The sequence below is a fragment of the Paramormyrops kingsleyae genome, chromosome 24 (genome assembly GCF_048594095.1).
Source record: "Paramormyrops kingsleyae isolate MSU_618 chromosome 24, PKINGS_0.4, whole genome shotgun sequence".
Taxonomy (NCBI): Eukaryota; Metazoa; Chordata; class Actinopteri; order Osteoglossiformes; family Mormyridae; genus Paramormyrops; species Paramormyrops kingsleyae.
Genome location: NC_132820.1, coordinates 6984714 through 7005557, shown reverse-complemented (window position 1 = coordinate 7005557; position 20844 = coordinate 6984714). Strand labels below are relative to the sequence as shown.

Here is a 20844-nt window from a genome sequence, read left to right as displayed (position 1 = left end):
TTGGCGCCCCCTTAGTCCCTCGCGGGCTCCCTCTCGGGTTGGGCGGGTGGTTGTCTCTGGGATGCGTGGCTGTGGGCCCTTGTGCCGGGGGGGCAGTAGGGTGGCCTCGGTTGCCTGGTTCTCCTGCCTTCGCCTTGGGCCTGGGGGGGGGGGGGTGCTGCCGCCTCCCCTGACGGCATTAAATGCCAGCACATCCAATGACAAATCAGGTCACACCTACACTTGCACATGCATACAAGACTGGTTGAGTGATCAATATCATTATTATTATGACTTTTTAGGGTATGTTATAGATTTAGGAATTGAAATATACATATATAACGGTACGATTACGTGTGTGTATGCTACATATATATAATACCGATTTGTATTAATTATTATTAGTATCACTGATGTTGTTATAATTCTTGTTGTTTGATGAGTGTTATGTTTCTTATGGTTGTTTGTATTCTGTATTCCCCTATACTTCATCTTTTTTCCATCCCGCCTACATTATTAGTGTTATTATTTCTGTATACCTTTTTTTTTTTTTTCTTTTCTCTCTCCCCATGGTGATTGATGTCTGTTATTGTTACGCTGTTGTTTTTGTACCCCCCCTGTTTTTCTCCTTTTCCACGGTACTGGTGAGTTCGGAGCGGCCACAATCTTTACTCTTGAATGTAATGTAAAATAAAGTTGTCCTCCGAAGAGGGGGGGTGGTGGTGGGCATTAAAAAAAAAAATAAATAAATAAATAAAGCGAAGAATTCCCACAGGGAAATGATTCGACTCACCTTCCACAGTATGTATTAAATACACAATATATATAATATTATGTAAAATGCTGGAATGTTGCATACAGAGAACAAATTGGATTCATTTAGAAACTGTTTTTATAAATGTTGAGGCTGCCCTTACTATGCTCAGAGAAACAACAGAGTCTGAAATATTTGCACGATTTGAACTATTTAAGTCCATATTTTAAGCGTATTTTTCTTTTCACGGAGGCACATAAGAAAAATTCGGATTCCAAACACACATTTAACATTTTATTGTCCAAAATCATATCAGCAGACTTAACAATAGTTTAAAACATTCTCTTAAACAAAAATATAACAAATATTTACATCCACTGATAAAAATACAAAAAAAGGCATACAAGCAAGTTGTCTTTCTAAAAGACATAAGTTACGACAGCTATCAAAATTCCAGGACAAAAACGCGACAGAGCGGATAATACTTCTGTGACAGACGTGTGCAGTACAATTGCTACTGGCAGGGTTTACACTTGTGCAGTTCTGCTTTACATAAAACTTCACATCTCACTTATTGCATTCCAGGTAATATAGGAGAGACCAGAGACTTGAGATTAGCGATTTAGCGAGTAGCGCGGGAGTTACCGAAAAAATTGCCTAAATAGCCGTTCAGTGTTTGTCAGGAGCCACGTCAAGTGAAAACGGCCTTTGCGGCATGTTGATGCATATGGTGAGGAGCCCGTACCGCCTCCGTGGGGGGGTTGCAGCGATAAATTCATCCAAAAATTAACTCCAGTAAATTGGTCCATCGCTTTAACATGCACGGTGAAAAATAAATCATCCTCACTGAATACTGAAAGCCGTGGTTGTAAAATCGATAAATGGGGACGGGGGGGGGGGGGGGTGCTGGGTCACCCGTCACATCCCAACGCAGAGACCGCTCTCCCTTGAGCTCGACTGGAAAGCAGGAAACATGCCTGATCAATATGATCGGCTCACCCGATTATGAACCACAGCAGGGACATGCAGCCGCGAGCCTGAACATACTGCTAGCTGAGCACATATCGAATGAAGGGCGCGTGATCGTCAGCCGGCATCGTCCATCAGCACATGACAGTTTCGTGGACAGTTCCTTCAAATATTTACAGATTTACACTTCTTTAAATAAGAAAATATAGAGATCGGGAAAACGTCCACATATATATTTACGATTGATTCTCTTCTGAGTTTACGGCAGAAGGTGATACTGAATACTGCTTTGTTTTACTGGGGAATGTGCAAAAATTTACTTGGTCACGGTGACAGACCAGGGCAAAGTTTTTCCAATGTAGAAACAAACAGGTTAGCGAGGAAAGCACAGAGGTGTCAGGGGTCAGTCAGAAGTAGGCATTGGAGGTGTTGGAAGTGGCAAATTCAAAGGCCGCAGTATTATTAGAGGAGGCACAAGCTCGGTCTCACTGCCAGCCAAATTTTGCTCATGCCTGTAAATGGGTGCCCATCTGTTTCTAGTCATTTGACCATCAACACCACTAGAGGGCAGCAGAATTGGGCCAGTGGGGTACATCATCACCCAGGTGAACGCAGAATGCGTCAGTCTGCACATACTTAATCACCTAAACAGACAAAACACTAAAAGCCTGCCCTTACAGCAGAAAAGGGGAATGAAAACCTTTCATTCTAACAAAAATATTAAAACTAGTCTTTATAGAAAGCTCTAGCTCGAACTATACACGTTCTGTAACATTAATTTATAACAAAACCAAAAATATATGTATATATTTGTATATGTATATATTACCATTAACATCTTCAAGTTCTGTATACCAAAAGATACAATATCAACAATGGGTCCAAATGAAAAAGGAGAAGACAATCCAGTTATATCCAGAAACATAATGCAGTTCCATCATTGTCCCTAGAGGGCGAGAGATTGGCAAAAATATACAAATAATAAATGCAATATTAATAGCATTAGGTTGCATTTTAAAAAAAGTAATTAAAATATCTTACAAAATGTCTTCGAGGTGTACGCTAAACATGGACTGGAGATGGAAAAAAAAAAAGGGAATTATTTATATTTTCCTGTCATCTAACGTTTCTTCATCTATGTACATCAACAACATAAAGCAGGCTTTTAAAATGATAGGCAATGTGGTAAGTGAGGTACACTGCAGACCCGAGGCTGCATCCACGCACGTTAATGCACATTTACCAGTCGAGTCGTTAGTTTACAGCACAATAAGCGGCATTTGAACCCTGACATTGTAAACTGGGATATCTGCTGTAAACGTTTCTAGTTTTTAGGTGTTTGCTGCGCGACGAGTCTTAAAGCTTGAGACGTGTACATCTGGCTGGTATCTCTACATCCTGTCCAGCTGAATCACAAGCAGGCCCCCGTGTTTCCGCCATTTGCATGGTTAACAAGGGGCACCGTTATCAGCAAAAGGCGACAGATGTACACCGGAGGTCCTGCGCCCTTAACCCAAGATATTAACGTAAACTGCCATAATTTAGCTTAAAGACATAAATATAAAAAAAATTGGCCATTTGATAAATCTCACTGGTTATGTAATACCTTGGTTATATGGTTCAAAAGCACACATTAAAGCATACCCACGTGAAGACTTGGAATCACGACATAAATTAAACTGCGGAAAGACTCTTCTTTCCTAGAGAAGATGCGGAGGTCCGACGAGAGTCGGACTGGTGCGACCCGTCGAAGCGGCGCCGGAACGCAGCTCCAGTCGAATAGCGAAGGCACCCTGGGTCCCACTCACTCTTACATCAGCGATGGCCGGTCGCCGTGGTAATGACGGCTTACAGGCGTGATATTTCCCTCATGACGTCGTGGAGCTCTCGGTGCCACGCGGTCCAGAGCAGCCAAGGGGGGGCCCGGTGAGACACAGAGAGAGGGGTGTGTTGGCGGCATCGGGGGGCCCAGGGGCCGGGCCCGTCATGTGCGTCTGGGTCCCGCTACCTAAACGGCCGACACCTGCTCCTCTGAAAGGCAAGAGGGGAGAGACGGGGGTGGGGGCGTCACTACAGACGTCCCATGCCTGCTGGATTCCCCAACTGCATCACTGGATTCCCCAACTGCATCACTGGATTCCCCAACTGCATCACTGTTCTGAATGTAGTGCAACAAACACAACCCTGCCCCCCACCCCAGGCAGCAGACAGGAAACGTGTCTGCAGAGGGGTAGCCAAACCCACACCCCTCCCACGCCCTCTCAGCACAGTCCTGCTGATTCACTGACAGCCGTCTGGCTCACGGCACGTACCATCTTCCTCGGGGGCCGCAGCGGCCGGGCTGGTGCGCCCCTTGTGCTCATGCGGCATGGTACCTCCCGGACTCTGGAGCAGCTTTGACCTCTGCAGGGCCACGCAATAGTCGGGGGGCTTTAGATGGGGATTCCGGGCGGCTCCTTCGGGGAAGGAGATGCCCTGGTACCCTGGGGGGGTGGGGGGCGGACCCCTGCTGGGCGAGGTAACGCAGTACACTGGGGGGCAGGGTGAACATCAAAGCAGATATTAAAAATATGCAGAAAAGCAGGTGCACACAAAAACATCTGAGTTTGGCGCCACCTACTGGGCGACAGGATTATTTATACATATACATTTATTTACTTGCTGGACTCTTTTGTCCAAAGTAAACTACAAGTGAGGCAAATACCACATTGTAAACAACTGTGCTGTAAAGGGAGCGACTCAGCATAAGTGCCGCTAGGTTGAGTTTCCACTGAACGCCCAGGTACAAACGGGAGCAGTTAGGCAGGGCTATTCAACTCACGGTCCTCGAGGTCCGAGCCCTGCTGGTTGTCCAGCCTTCCTTCACCTGTGAGCCAGGTGTGAAGCCTCTGACCAATCAGAATCGGTAATTATTAAACTAACTACCTGGGAGACCTGAAAACACGGCCTGGACTTGGAATTGAGGGCCTGAATTGAGTAGCCCTGCAGTAAGGTGTGCGTCTCAAAGGAGAGCAAGAGAGTAAAGGCGACATGAAGCACTGTGATATACCTGCACTTCGGCAAATAGAAAGATCATATCGTGCAAGAGCTATGCATTATTGCCCAGATATAGCAAGTCAACAGAGTGCAACACGTAAAGGAAACTTTAACCACGTAAAGGTGGCCCCAGGCCGCAAAGCCACGTGTCTCACCTATGAGTCCCTTCTCTGTGCTGGAGGTGACGGTTTTGTAGGTGGTGTCGCTGCCCAGGGTCCCATCGGGACACACTCCCGGTATCATGAGTTTGTCCGGCACCCTGCGCTTCACTGTGCTGTAGTCGCACGACTCCGAGAGGGAGCTGCAGGAGGCCCAGCTTTCCCGGGACCGGCTGGTCTCCGTGGCGACGCCGGGGCCCCCCTCGCCGGCCTCCCGGGGCCCGCAGGCATCTGCCTCGGCCACGGGTCTGCCCAGGGCTTGGTTCCGCAGGCCGCCCACGTCCCAGGCCCGTTGGGGTTGGAGGTTCTGGAAGTTATCGTGGGAGCTGCTGGAGCAGGAGGTCCAGCTGCCCCGGCCGCTGTCCGCTGGGTCCAGGCCCGTGGGGTCGGGGGTGAGCTCCTCACCGCCAGCGGGGAAGGGAAAGGTGGATGCGCGGGTCACGCAGGCCCGCAGCGCCGACGAACTGCGGACGAGCACGCACAGGCAGCTGAGAACAACTCCACCGCGGCCCGCGAGCGACAAGATCAGCTGACAGGTTTTAATTAAAATTACACAGCTTTGGGGGGGGGGGGGGTTTACAGTGGTGTGTTATAGTGCCACAATAAACACACTGATTCAGTGAAAGGATTTTACAGACTGCACCACTATTTATGTGATTAAAATCAACCAAATGAGTATTATGGATATTTAAAATAAGATAATAAGAAAAACACAATACAAATGCAAATCTTTTAATGACAAGCCATAGTAATAAACATTAATTTAATAAGTTGAAATGGTGTAAAAGAAGTTCCTGTGAGTGTGGACATGTAAACAGTGTAATTAAAAGCCCTCATCAGGCCAGTGGGAGGGAGGGTGAGATGTCACACTGGGAATTATGGGAAACCCAAGGTGACACTCCAGCCTGGGGCGGACGTACCTGGGGTGAGGCAGGACGCCTTCGGCAGCGGGCTGCGGGGCGGCAGCGGGCAGCGTGGTGGCAGCGGGCGTGGCATCCGCCGCGGCGAGGGGGCGGGCACTGGGGCAGCGCTCCTCGGCCACAGCCGCTGCCACAGAGTCCACAGAGCCGTTGCTGATGAGGCTGGAGCGGGAGGAGATCTCACTGTGGCTGGAGTCAGAGTGTGTGTCCGACTTCCCCGCCGGCATCAGAGCGTACACTGTGGGATGAAAGAAATGGGCGTGTCTTAAAGGGAATGCCTGAGTATTAAAGGGACGGGCTGGATCTTAAAGCAACACCCTCTGCAAACAACTCTGTGTGTACTAAAGACTCTGACTACAGAACATTCAATAAACCTGCAATACAAAAACTTTATTTCAATACGATAAAAAAACCAAAACAACTCTGTGTGGCACCTTCCCCTATATACAATTTACTGTTCATACACGAGTTTCACATACAACAAGGACTGCACTTCTCTTCAGGGATGGGGGCTTCAGGGCGATATTGCGATAATGACAAACAAACATCAAGGTACATATCAGCAACAACTACAGTTCCGTTAGAATGGGGTCTGTTGGTCTGTCTGTCTCACAGTGTTTTTCTCCTCCAGTCCCTGGCTTGACAGTATAGCCATTTAAAAGGGGAGGGGCTTCTGCACGACACTTCCTGTTCTGTGGCAACTTCCTCTGCCTCCCTGCCTCCGGAGCTCCGCGCCTCTGCCTCCCTGCGTCCGGAGCTCCGCGCCTCTGCCTCCCTGCCTCCGGAGCACCGCGCCTCTGCCTCCCTGCCTCCGGAGCACCGCGCCTCTGCCTCCCTGCCTCCGGAGCTCCGCGCCTCTGCCTCCCTGCCTCCGGAGCTCCGCGCCTCTGCCTCCCTGCCTCCGGAGCTCCGCGCCTCCTGCCTGCCTCTGGACCTCTGTGCCTCCTGCCTGCCTCTGGACATGCTCTGCTTCCTGACTGCTCTGAAGGGCGAGCTCAGACTCCTCAGGACCCGACGCCTAGGGGTGCGAGTCCCTGACGAGTGGGCCGGCACCGGCTCTGCCCCGGGCCCCTCCTCCTCAGCTCTCCCACTGTGGTGGCCTGTGATCTGCTGGATGCGCCGCTGCAGCTGGGCCCCACCTATTCCATAACTGCGCTGGCTGCCGGCCCCCCGGGTGCCAGCCTCGCTGGTCAGGGATGAGGACGAGCCTGACAGGTTCACTGGGCTGGAGCTGTGCGACTTGGGGGCACCACCTGCTGGGAGCATAGAGAAGGAGATGCACCGCGGCCATAATACACCACTGCTATGCCGGCTTTGTTTACAAGTGAGATGCTCCATGGCAATCACATACGGAACGTGTACCTTTTTCTTTTAAATTCTGCAGCAAAAACCCCACAAATTAGCTGTTATTATGCGGCTTTGATACATTTTAATTTGCATTGTAACCTGGGAGACTCATATCTAAATGGACCCATCGATGAAATAAGTAAGCCAACAAAGGGATTTGAACCCACGACCATCTGATCACAGACACAGCATCTTAACCTACTGAGCCATATCTAATAACGTGGGAGTACGGTGTCTGGTGGGGGCTGACCTTTGCGGGGGGAGCCCTGAGGGGACACGGTCGGGGTGGAGTGCAGGGAGGAGGTGATGGACACTGTGTCCTCGCTGGCACCAGGCTTCCTTGTGGGCCAGTCCTCAACTGAGCTGGTTGTCTTCTTCAATACCTGCGGAGAACCTGGGGACGAGGGGGGGTGGACAACCATTGGTTAACTAATCTGCCACCATTCAGCAGGGAGTGATGGGGGGAGGGGGGGGAGTCAATAAATCCTGAAGGGGCCCCAAAAAGAAAAACTTCCCCATGAGGAAGACCTGCTCTACATGACTCTTCTTAAAACTCAATTTCTGATTGCATTTTTCCATCAATGTCTAGGTATGTCGTGTTTCAAACTGTCAGATTGTGAGTGTTTAGATGTCTTCTGTATTCATATTTATATCCCGTTTGTCACCATTTCTTGCAGCGCGGCCGACAAGATCGTAATTCCGGCTCAGCGTACGGCCCATCGATCACACAGCTGAAGATGACAATAAGGATACTTGGACGTCTGAGTCTACAGCTAGACACCGCTGATTCATTCAGGTTTCCTAGACATGCGGCAGAGCATCCTGGGGTTTAGGTTAGAGCTGGCGGCAGTCGCTCGGACAGAAAGGCAGCTCTGTGTTAATGGCATGCAGGAGGTGAGGGGAGGTGAGGGAAGGCGAGGCCGGCAGCTCACCATGGACGGCCAGGTCCTTGGCTATGCTTTTCTTCCGCAGGGGGTTCAGGCTGACGGGGGGAATCTGCAGCACCTGGCTCATCCTATTCTGGGGGGGGGGCTTCCCCGACGGCAGCGAGGAGCGCAGCAGCACCGGAGACATGTCCAATTTGGTCGACCGCCGCTCACTCACGTTCTTAGTCACTGCGGCGTCGAAAGAGGAAATAATTAATCTTGTGCCCAAAGCTGCTGGATTCCTATGTTCCCACTGAAGACAATCAAAGAATAGAGCTGCCATAAATAGTCTAACAGCGAATTAAATGTGTGGCTGCAAAAAGTGGAAAAAGCAGATGATTTTGGGTGAGATTAGTTTGAGGGTAGTTTGAAGTATTAAGAACTCATGCATTTATTTCAAAAACAACGGCCACCAGGGGGCACTGTGAGTCAGTGAATGCCCAAAATCATGTTCAGACCACAACAAACCTCATATTCATGACAGATAGCAGCCCCCCCAGATTTAAGCATGGAAAGCCTGCTGGGGAACTACTGATGAATTTTAGTGCAACACTCATGAGATTACACAGGGACACAGAACTACAGGTTAGGGCCATGCGGGCATGAGGGGCACAGAACTACAGGTTAGGGCTATGTGGGCATGAAGGGCACAGAACTACAGGTTAGGGCTATGTGGGCATGAAGGGCACAGAACTACAGGTTAGGGCTATGTGGGCATGAAGGGCACAGAACTACAGGTTAGGGCTATGTGGGCATGAAGGGCACAGAACTACAGGTTAGGGCCATGCGGGCATGAGGGGCACAGACCTACAGGTTAGGGCCATTTGGGCACAGGATAATGCTGCTACAGGGAGGAGCAAACGAATTGGTCAGGGGGCGGGGCAGCAGGAGTCCTTACGGTTGTTGCAGGCCGGCTCACACTGGAACGACATGATATGGAACTTCTCCTCGTCCGTCTCCACCTGCAAGTTGGACAGGTACTGCTTGACCTTGCGGGCCATCTGCGCCTCCTCATAGAGCTTCTTGGCGTTTAGCAGCGAGCTGCGCCGCACGCGTTTCTTGTGCGCGGCCCCCTGGACGTCTAGCATGTTGGAATTGGTGCTGCCCTGGCTTAGGGATCTAGGGAGAAGGGAGCCGGTGTTACACGACAGCACAGCAGTGCGGCGGTGCTGGTCCACATGCCACTTTGCGATTAGCACTCCTCACTTTCCTGGATGCTGCGATGGGAGCGGGCGTGCCGTTAGCGCGGCAAGGCTCACATTTGTCTCACACATCCCGTCACTTTTTTCACGACTGCTCCAGCTTAGCGTAGCACGTTCACAACAACCATGCAAGAAGGATGCCTTTCACAACAGACGTGCCATGCCGGAGAGATTAAAAACTAAAACGATGACTTTGCGGATGCAAAGGATGTGAAATGACGGATCAAAATGGGAGGAATAACGCAAATCCACGTAGCAGGCTGTGTCGCGGATCCGGGCGCTCCGGGAGAGCGGGTGTTAATGGTTGGTGGGGGGAGCATGCTGTTTCACGTCGATGATAGAGGAGGGAGATGCACGGCGACACATGGAATTTTATGGCTAGCAGACTTACCCTAAGCTTTTCCACCTCTTCTTCCTGCAAGCGAGAGCCGTGGACATTGAGGCGAGGTTTACAGGCCGACAGTTTTGGGAGGGGGGCAGGGGAGTGTGTATGTGTGTGTGTGTATGTGTGTGTGTGTGTGTGTGTGTGTGTGTGTGCAGTGCTGCTAGAGGACTTCCTATGCTCATGAAATTTTACTTCCTATTTAACACGTGATAAGGTTTCTCTGAACCCGGAGCTCCGATAAGACATCAAGCGAGAAATCACCCCTTAGACACAAAAACAATGAAGTCTCAGGACAGACATTGGGACGGGACCCTCTCTGCATGTCGCATTTATTTTCATGGGGGGGAGGGAGCCGTTAGCGTTGCAAGGGGGCGACGGATGGAGACGCACCTCTGCCGGAACATGAGGGCGGGGTCCATGTTGGCCGAGGTCATTCGCACCACGTTCCGCACCTCCTTGGCGATCATGCGCAGTTTCTCAAAGTTCACCAGGCCGTCCACATTGGAGTCGTTGCCTGGAGAGCCGGGGGGATGAAGGAAGACGTCGGTACTGTCTTAGCGAGAGGGATGAGGCGTGCTGAGAGCTGAAAGGCTCCGGGGGATTGGCTGCTGGCGCATGCCCACCCCCCTCTGGCCGCTAATTACTGAAGGCCCGGGAGCGGCGTTGGACCCCAGCCCGCTCGGACAGATAGCTGAGGGTGCGTTCCTCAGCGGCTCCACTCCTAATGAGAACGCCATCGATTTATTTTCTTATTATTCATTATTATCACGCTGCGAACCGGCCAAGCATGGCGGGATGGGCGAAGTGACAGATCAGCCGCCAGTAACACCGCCAGCAGAAATGTAATCGACGATAATGGCAGCAGTTAGCATAAGCATTAGCGTAATGACCAGCATTATTTATTCAAAACATTCGCGGGTAGTAGCACAGCTAGCTGGGCCATAATCAATTTTCCTGATTGTCCAGATAAATTTAAGCCCTCTAGACCCAAGATGCATGGAATTTTACCAATGTCTTGAACACTAAGTACTTAATTCACTTGTAAAATCATCACTATGGGTTTGACCAGGTTTTTACGAGAAGCACAAAAGGAACCACTTGACCTTTGCTCCACAGAAGTGGGAAATGAGACCTTGTGAGAACTGGGTATTATGAACTGATACTGGTGTGGTCTTTAGTGTAAATTACGCTGTATGGTCTGATACTGTCGTGATATTTTATCTGTCCAGTACAATGTATGATCCAGAAGATCAAACAGTGCATTACACTACATAATCTATAATCAACATGGTTTTTAAATCGTGCATTAACCCTGCACAATCCGATACCAGAGTGGTCTTTAAATGACGCGTTAACCCTGCACGATCCGATACCAGCGTGGTCTTTAAATGGCGCGTTAACCCTGCACGATCCGATACCAGTGTGGTCTTTAAATGGCGCGCTAACCCTGCACGATCCGATACCAGTGTGGTCTTTAAATGGCGCACTAACCCTGCACGATCCGATACCAGTGAGGTCTTTAAATGGCGCGCTAACCCTGCACGATCCGATACCAGCGTGGTCTTTAAATGGCGCGCTAACCCTGCACGATCCGATACCAGCGTGGTCTTTAAATGGCGCGCTAACCCTGCACGATCCGATACCAGTGTGGTCTTTAAATGGCGCGCTAACCCTGCACGATCCGATACCAGTGTGGTCTTTAAATGGCGTGTTAGCCCTGCACGATCCGATACCAGCGTGGTCTTTAAATGGCGCGCTAACCCTGCACGATCCGATACCAGCGTGGTCTTTAAATGGCGCGCTAACCCTGCACGATCCGATACCAGCGTGGTCTTTAAATGACGCGTTAACCCTGCACGATCCGATACCAGCGTGGTCTTTAAATGGCGCGCTAACCCTGCACGATCCGATACCAGCGTGGTCTTTAAATGGCGCGTTAACCCTGCACGATCCGATACCAGCGTGGTCTTTAAATGGCGCGTTAACCCTGCACGATCCGATACCAGTGTGGTCTTTAAATGGCGCGCTAACCCTGCACTATCCGATACCAGCGTGGTCTTTAAATGGCGTGTTAACCCTGCACGATCCGATACCAGCGTGGTCTTTATAATTGCACATTAACCCTGCATGATCCGATACCAGCATGCTCTTTATATCGTGCATTAACCCTGCATGATCAGAAACTGGTGTGGTCCTCACCATTGCTTCACACCGCACCGGATCACAGAGGCCCACTGAAGGACTCACCTTCATGCAGGAAGGTCAGGTCCTTCTTCACCACGGGGATGAGGGGGATGATGGGAGGCTGCACGCTCTGGCTGCTCAGCACGTTCCGGTACTTGGCCATGTTCCTGGATGGGTCGAAGACGTCCTGGAGGTCCCGGAACAGCTTCTCGTACTTTCCCGGCAGCTTCTCCCAAGATCCGCGTAGGCGGTACACCGGTGCCAGGTTGAGCCCGCTGCAGCAGAGCCCACGGTTAACGGTCAGAGGCCAACACGTGTTTACAAACACGGCAAAAAGATGGAACGCCTACGTGCAGGGCAGCGGCCTGGCACATCTCATAAACATACGTAACACTTACTGCCAAATCTTTTGTGATGAACGATGTGTCAGTGCAGCTAAAAACACATCAATAGTACATTTTCAGATAACCCTCTATTAACAAAAGGGCCCTACAGGGAAGAGTCATATCCGCAAACCAGCCAGACTCACTCTTCTCTCTCGTGAGCCACAGCAATCAGCCGGGAACAAAAGCCAGCTAAAGGATCTTGACTCAAATGCACAACCTGCCTGTGACATAAGCAGCTGGCCGCCAGCTGTAAATGTTAATCACCGCAGACTGACGTTAAGCGATTATCCGACCGCCGAGACGGCCGACCGCCAGCCCTGACAAAACAGGGGAACTGCAGCGTTCTCAAGCCACGAGACGGGAGGCTTGAATAAATTCAAGTTCCACTGTGAGTGCACACTCCTCTGCTTCCTTTTCCCAACCCATATGACACAACATGCATTGAGAACAGTGCAGCACAAACTAATTAAAAACACATTATTACTCTGTATTTATGCGTATGACACAGAGCAGTGCAATTCAGTGGAGTGCGTTACGAAACCTGGCACTAATCAGAATTATTATTCTGCAAAACTATCATGGTGGCTTAGCAGATGGCACCATACCCTCACACCACCAGGGCTGGGGGGTACAATCTCACCCCCACTACGCGTGTGAAGTTTGCATGTTCTCTCCATGTCAGGCAGGTTTACTCTAGCTACTGCAGTTTCCTCCAAGTCAAAATATGTAGTTTGGTATCTCTGGTAGTATGCCTTGTGTTGTACTGGGATCCCTTCCAGGGTGTCCCTTGTCTCCTGCCCTATCGTCATAGCGACCCTGTATCAGTGCTGTTGTTCCATAAATTGTTAGACTGTGAATTAGCGCAGTACCTGATGATGGCGAACATCGAGTTAAAGTTCTTGCATTCGCGACAATGCAGGGCGATCTTTATGAAGTGTTTCAGTGTCTTCATCCTCTTCAGCGTGTTGGGCTCTCTCAGGATCTCCGTGGCCACCCAGAAGGTCTCCTGGTTGATGATGTCCTCGAACTGCTTGAGGTGGCTGCTGCTGGCAGCACCCGAGGGGTCCAGCTTGAAGAGGTCCTCCACGTACTCGGTGGACTCGACGTTGCGGAAGAGCTCAAAGTCGCGCATGGAGAGCTGGGCGGCCACCTCCATGGTGCTCAGCTGCAGCAAGCTGATCTGGCTCTCCCTCAGCAGCTCCTGGGCATCGTCATCTGAACAGAGCGTCTCTGTGTCCATATTGTTCTTCAGGTAGTACCTGGTAGGAGCAGGGATACTAAGAAACCTAGACAGACTGCAGAGTGTTCTTACACTCAGGTCTTACACTCAGGTCTTACACTCAGGTCTTACACTCAGGTCTTACACTCAGGTCTTACACTCAGGTCTTACACTCAGCCAAACAGCCCATCCCCCACCCTCCATAACCAAACGGCAGCTTTTACAGATCTGAAACCTAAATTGTCACCTAAACTTTCATGCTGAAACTGGACATTTTCAGGACAGTTTAAATCCAAAAAAAAAATTGCATTGCGAATTTAGGCTAGTCGAAGTGCTGCTGAAGTTCGACTGAACTCGTAAAGAGGTGAAATTCAATTGTGTCAATGCTCATCATATACGTGGGGCAAAACTAACAGGATATAGGCAGTAAACCGGCTCTGGGGGTGAAAGTGAGACTTTGGAACAAGAAGTGCATTTTGGGAAATCTCGTGATGCCAGGCAGCTTTCTGCTAGATGAACTTGCCGTGGGCCAAATGAAACTGGCGAATAATGTGCCCGATTTGCAGTGGCTTGAGTGGCTATTTACAGAGTCCTTAGGGCTGCTTGTCCTGTGTCACCATTCCCAGGAGTTCAGCTAGACATACAGATGTCTAAATGCTTGTATGTTACAGCTATCCTCTTCTTGTATTATACTCTGCTACGCTTTGCAAACCATAACAACTAGAGCAAACATCCTGATAAATCAAGGCCAGATTGTGTTTCCCGGGTTAGATACCATCTTTCAGGCAGTGTGCCAAGTAAGGAACACAGCATCAGACACTGACTGAGGCTAGGAGACTGACTTCCGAAGGGAAATCGGAATAGATGCAGCCAATGAGGAGGGAATGGGCGTGGCCTAGCCATCATGCTTTCTTACACTGGTTCCTAGCTTTTTCTCAGGGTGTGGGGTGGACTGGACAGGGCCTACCTGCCGTTGAGCTGTATCCGGTCAGCCAGTTTGGACAGCTGGTCAGGCAGCCTCCTCTGCTTAATGACGCCCTCCGGGCTGACGGACACCTCGCACAGGGAGAAGGTGTCGGACATCTGGAGGAGGCCGAGCTCGGCAACCGCATGGGACACGACTTCCTTGGCCGTGGTGTCTTTGCTGATGATGATGTAACAACTCTGCTGGTCCGACTTGAACACACGGATCACCTGGTCTGGAGCATCTTTTTTCAGGACAATAAAACAATATTGGTTTTAAAAAAGGCTGATTGTTGAATAGCATAAAAACATTCAATTGTAACACTTGTACGAAGAATCAAGCAACGCAAAGTTAAGATATCATCATCTGTACGGCAACTCATAGGACAGCGTGTCATTATGATGTAACCAGCGGTAACCTGAGGGACGCCCTGAACTGACAACAGTTTTATCAGAGCTCCTGACAAAGTGACCACACTTTGATGGCCTCCAGTTCCGGGCGATGCAAACATACAGAACGGGAAATCCTATAAACACTGAAACAACTACTGACCTTTTCATAAAAGCAGTTTACAGAAAGGAAATAGAGAATCATTCTCTACAAATACTACGTTTGCGTCATTTTAATTAGTCCAAACGGCCTGCTTCGTTCGGCCAGAAAGTTCTCATAGCCAGGAAACAAAACTGAAAACAGACCTCGAAAACAACACAGGGATATCATTCTGAAACTAAAATCTACTGCAGTCATTATATAGACGAATTACATAGATTATATAGACGAATGTCTAAAGAAAACAGTGGTAAGTTTATTCTGCAGCCAAAATAAGAAATCCTTCAGGGAAAAGAAACATGCTTTATTCCAGCCAAATTAGGGTTTAAAATCGTGTGTGTACTGTACTTACAGTAAAATCCTACGGCTGTGTCAGCATCAAGAGAAGGAGAGACACATGACTGAACACACACATAATGGATATACATAGTCTGCCATCATCTAAAAACCCGAACGACTAACTGGCAAAGATCAGTAATACTTTTTCTTTCTTTCTTTAGAACCACATATCACGAAGAAATGTGTGAGCCGCATAGCCCAAACCCCACTTAATGGCTGGTTCACGAGTCACAAATGGATGAGGAAAACGTTTGGTAATTAACATTAAATGAACTTTGGGATAGGCTCTCTTTCCGGGAAAGAATACATTCCCCTTAAGGTCATTTATATTTATGTAAACTTCTGTAAGTATTAGCAGCTGTGCTAGCATTCTTCTAAAGCACTGTTTACCTAAAAAGCTTATCTTGAAAGCACGCAGAGCAGTGTTGCTTTAGCAGCAGTGCATTGTGGGAGAATGGGGTGTTGTTGACCTCTCACCTGTAGCGGTAGAGTAGTCGAGCACGCTGGAGACCGGCTGTAGCAGGTCCGGACTGCTGGAGGACAGCGCTCCGGGGACAGGCATGATGGCCACGCTGTGCCGACACTGCTTGGTGCCCACGATGCTGTCGTCCTGGCACTGGATCACGCCGCCATCACTGGCACACAGAGGGCACGGTCACAAGAGGAGCGCCAACCATTCCCAGATCATCAGATCATCATCTCTCCAAAATGGAACGGTGCTCTTTATAGCTTAACCGTCTCAGAAATGTTCTAGATGCCGTTGCAGAATTCTGGGACAGGTAATTCCAAATCCACACCCACGTTTCCACAAAACACACCAACTAGCCTTCAAGCTAAGCTCTGCTTGACTACCTGACAGCCTGAATGCTTACTGAACTTGTTTCTCATCCCAGTATGACACAGTTACCCAGTTCAGTGATGCAACCCACATCCATAAAGAGAACGGTGCTCGAGTAAAACTACAGAACGAGAACTCTGATAATTTAGCATGAACTGCTGCGTGAAATATGACAGAAACTATTTACAGATAGAAACAATCTGACAAGCTGACGACAACCATGGGAAATGGTGCAGCTTAGTGCGAGAATGGGGGCAAACATGCAGTCACATGTCAGTGTCACGCCATAAACTGAAGCCCAACAAATCCAGCCAAGAGTGCCAGGGTTCAGCTTTTCCCTCAGCAGATGGGGAGGCCCGCCACGGCCGCATGAGGACTCTCCCCCAGCAGATCTGAGCCGACGTTGTGATGTACGGCACGCTCACTCTAGTACTGCTCACTTCAAAGCCCAAACGTGGACCTTTAATCTCCCCCAATCCCGTGTAATCAACAGGCAGGTTCAACGACTGAAGTCAAATGACGGCGGAGTCCTCTATGCCTCTCAAACTGTCATCAAACTGTACGGCCACTCCTGCGTCGACGGCCATGTTTCCAGGAACATAAATGTATTTTTATTTCATGGATCTTTTCTTTGTCCAAATCAAAACTTAAAACGTGAATGATTCAGTCAGTTTGTGGCTGCGGGTCATGGTATTTTCGACACGCTATCATCCAGTAAACTAAGATGTATTGTCTATGATGTATTTAAAGAAGGTGACCAGTTTCAATCTAGCAGGACTGAATGATGTGTTAATTTAACACACAAAACACTATAAGGTGTACCCAAAGCATCAATGGATACCTGACTTCCTGTTGTATGATAGCTGCTGACAGACATTTTAAAAACCACAACTAAATATATAAACACGCTAAAGAAAAAGTATGCTTATTTTCCTTATTCGTTAGCCAAGGTTGTAACGTGCCACACCTTGTGACGAAGAATTATTAAGGGAGAGTTACAGTAGGCAGTGCATTCCTGCGTTAAAAGGACACCTAGTAAACTAAAGGATTAGAGGATCGTATCCATTGTTGTAGGTTTAACACATAGCTCACTACGTCTCCACCCTACTTAATTGATTTTTAAGAAAACTACCTGTAGATGTGACACGCATCTCAAAATTAAAATCGTTCTGTGCAGAGTAATACATGTTTACACTCCTTAACATGGTGAGACCCATGAAATAATCAGTTTCAATACTCTCACTGCAGTATAACAAGTGTCCTCAGAAGATACTCAGTGACCTTAAAACTGCCCAGTCCAACACTGTCTGTTCCTATTTTGATTTCAGCCTTATAAGGAAATACGAAGCGGTTTCAGTCCAAATTAGGGTAAATCAGGGAAGTGTCTTACCCAAAGAGTCCTCTGCTCGCGTGAGGCAGTTACGGAGAGAGACAACAGTGAGGAGCAAGGTCAGAGAGACAGCCAGAGACAGGTGGACACGGCACATGACAAATCAAACATAAGTCACCACGTCTCACAACATGACGTGCTTCTATTTTTTTTTTTTTTTAATACACCCGCTTTTAGAAATGTGCAGAGAATGGCTGTAAACAAGACGGGGAAGAACAATAGATCTACCAGCACAATGAAAAATTAATAAATTAAGGAAAATGAGCGATGCAGCGTGAGATGCATGCGCTGCAGTGAATGCGTCACACATCTGGCAGATGGGCTGGTGCACTGCAGCCCCACTTCATGCATAAGCAATGCGATGAATGAGCGGCAGGTAAGTTGTCAGCAATTTGTTAGCTATATTTATAGTATCACAGAGGAAAGATGGGCGCTTGGAAAAACTGATCAGAAGGACCGGACAGCCTGAGCAGTGTTCAGGGAGCAGAGATTATGATCGGAATGTCAGCCTGTGTTTACGTCGCGACTGCCACTGAACGTGGTGTCGGAGTGCCCGGAACGTGAACGAGCGACAAGCGGCAAAACTGTAAACAAAAGCCTGTGAGATGGTGAGATGGTGAGATGAAGGTTGAGAGCTGGGATCCCAGCTGACGAACCGGCTGAAATTAACCACCCCATCCATGGCAGGGAAGCCAGCGAGGACGGCGGCCGCCTTAACACCATCTGAGAGCGACAAAGCATCTGCGGCCGCCTGTCATCTCCGGCGACGCCTGAGCCTCAGATACAGACGTGTGTTTAATCCAAAACGCCGTGCAAAAGGGCTGGTCTGAGGCACAGACTGAAGCAGCCCTGAACGGAAGCGGAGCAGGGGGGCGAGAGGACGCGGCCGGGGACGAGGACGATGACAGAGTATGCCTGAACAGAACCTGCGTGCGAGCCAGATGCATTCTGGGTACCTGAAGGGCTTGGGCGGCAGTATGCTGAAGCGCGTCTTGTCGAGAATCTTCCGGATCTTGTTGCGGCCCCCGGAAACGGTGTTGGCCTTCATCTTCTTGTGGCTCTTGTCGGTGGGGAACTCCAGGTCGCCGGGCAGGTCCGGGATGGAGAAGCGGTTGCTCTTCTTCTCCTGGATCTTGGGCACATGGGGGCTGCCATTTTTCTTCTCGTGCTGGACCCTGCCCATCAGCTCTTTGAAGACTTGGGGGGGGCGGGGGGGGGGGCGGGGTATGTAACATCACAGAGAACTGCATCTCCTCTTACACACACAATGTGTGTCACTCCTTCAGCTTCTATAGCTGAGATATCTTCTCTCCAAGTCTGAAAGCCAGCTAGCTTTGAACCCTCAAATCTTGGCCGACCCACAGTCATTTCTTACAAAACATGATTTGTGCTAAAACGGAACTAATCCAATGGCTGGGGTTTTTCTCCCACAAGACGTTTCAGAACCTCAGCGGAATAACAACAAAATAGTAAAGCTATGCATTTATTAAAGGGAACGAACAGCTTATAAAAGCTTCCGGAAGCAGTGACTATTCTGGGAACTCATGTCAGAAGACACATTTGCTTAATTACCTGTTACATTCTAAAATCCTAAGTGCATAGGCGATATGTTTTTATTTTTTAAACTGGCAAACAGAAAGCTAAAGGGTAAAATCTCAGAAACGTCCACGTGTGTCAGTGTTTCTGTAGGTGCAAGCCAGTCCCCCCCCTTACCAAATATGTTCGTCTTGACGGTGAGAGACAGGTGCGTGTTGTTCCTCAGGATGTCCATGGCTTTGGCGTAGGTGATGTTCTCAAAATTCTGCCCGTTTATCTCCATTATCTGTAAGAGGAAGCTTGCCTTAGACGGCATGCGTAGTAAAGCGGAACCCTGACAGGGAGCCTGACACCTCCTGGCCGGAGGTCATTACTGCACGTTGCCACATCAGGCCGAGTCGCCTCGACTCTCTGCTTCATACCCGCCATCACCAAGCGCATTAACCAGCCGCACTCACAGGTAGGTACGCACGCAAGTTACAGCCTTAATTTCTGCAGGCTCTCGCTGGAGAGCACCCATGAAAAGCACCTCCATGCAATGTGGAACCTTCTCTAAAGATCATGGCCCAATCCGGCAGCAGCTACAGTAAGAATTTGAAGTCAATAAATCAACAATAAATGAATACGATGCAGCATTCCTGGCCGACCTGGTCGGCAAAAGGTCAGTGTTTCATGATGCCCACACACACACACCCATCCATCCAAGCCTCAGCGGAGGGAGACCAACAGGTCTGCCTCTCCCAGGGGGCACACTGGCACAATCATGTCGGCTTGCGAGTCAGACGCTGCGTCACCTGGCACAAATAAGCTCTACATTCTATATTATTTGCTGCCTGCCTTTATATTTACATAATATATAGCACTGAAATTTAAATATTACATTAATTTATGGAGGCACTTTCATCCAAAGAGACATACGAATGAGAAAGCAGAATCAGCCAGATCACGTTTAAGATCCTTGCTCAACAGTGAAATCACTCATCAACCCTGGGATTTGAACCGGCGACCTACTGAGGCACACGCCCCCACATCACATGGCGGACGCCCCCGTTCTTGGACCAAATTGGCCTCCTACCTGGTCCCCCCGCTTGAGGCCGGCCTCGGCCGCCTTGCTGCCCTTCTCCACCTCGTCCACGAAGACGCCGAAGCCGCGCTCGCTGCCGCCCTGCAGGCTGAAGTGCAGGGGCGACTCCCGGGAAGGCTTCAGCAGAGTCGCCTGCCGCCACTTGGCCTTGGCGGCGCAGGCGATGTTCAGCAGCCTCAGGTGGCCCTTCATCTTCTGCTGGAGGGGGAAGAGGAGCCACCCGTCACCACGGTTATCAACGGTCTGACGCGGCGCTGGCGGGAGGTGCGGAAGGTAACCCATACTGCTGTCTCCAGGAGCCTTTCGAAGTCCTCCAGGAACTGCGTCATCTCCGGGTTCCCTTCAAAGTCGTTGAAATGATTGTTCACCCAGAGGAGCACGACCCGTGTGACCTGCAGGGGGCGGCATAGAGCATGTTCAGCCTACCTTAGCTGAGGCTCTCCAAATGCATATTTTATCCGAGAGACAGTCTAAACTGTACCTAAAAAGCACGCAGTTCCAGACTTCACTCTCACCGGTTACTCCATTTTTTATTTATTCCGACACGCCAAATAAATTCCAGCTATCAACATGCTAGTGGAGCAGTTCCAGGAATTTCAGCAGCTAAAAAGCGTTTCGTCGCACTTGACAAAGAAGGAAGCGAATGAGTTCTACGCGTTTGCACCAGTACGAACAGACA

The 20844-nt window shown here is 49.4% G+C and overlaps 1 protein-coding gene across 12 annotated transcripts in view; it reads right to left on the bottom strand.

The window, feature by feature from the left end:
• Window positions 1-1014: 1014 nt before the first annotated feature.
• Window positions 1015-20844, bottom strand: part of rapgef6 (Rap guanine nucleotide exchange factor (GEF) 6) — a 71891-nt gene continuing 52061 nt past the window's right edge. For 6 of the 12 annotated variants that reach the window (XM_072706217.1, XM_072706224.1, XM_072706223.1 and 3 more), the window contains 18 exons: window positions 20450-20557; window positions 20157-20363; window positions 19259-19367; window positions 18502-18742; window positions 15795-15952; window positions 14433-14673; window positions 13116-13505; window positions 11924-12135; window positions 10067-10190; window positions 9683-9706; window positions 8988-9208; window positions 8096-8278; window positions 7414-7557; window positions 6956-7072; window positions 5817-6054; window positions 4894-5360; window positions 4015-4233; window positions 1015-3733 (listed from right to left, as the gene is read on the bottom strand). In XM_072706217.1, coding sequence (XP_072562318.1) covers window positions 3711-3733; window positions 4015-4233; window positions 4894-5360; window positions 5817-6054; window positions 6956-7072; window positions 7414-7557; window positions 8096-8278; window positions 8988-9208; window positions 9683-9706; window positions 10067-10190; window positions 11924-12135; window positions 13116-13505; window positions 14433-14673; window positions 15795-15952; window positions 18502-18742; window positions 19259-19367; window positions 20157-20363; window positions 20450-20557 — 3426 coding nt within the window. In that variant the 3' untranslated portion in view covers window positions 1015-3710. The remainder of the gene's footprint in view (window positions 3734-4014; window positions 4234-4893; window positions 5361-5816; window positions 6055-6955; window positions 7073-7413; window positions 7558-8095; window positions 8279-8987; window positions 9209-9682; window positions 9707-10066; window positions 10191-11923; window positions 12136-13115; window positions 13506-14432; window positions 14674-15794; window positions 15953-18501; window positions 18743-19258; window positions 19368-20156; window positions 20364-20449; window positions 20558-20844) is intronic. The other 6 variants (XM_072706219.1, XM_023803492.2, XM_072706218.1 and 3 more) reach the window with 5 other exon arrangements.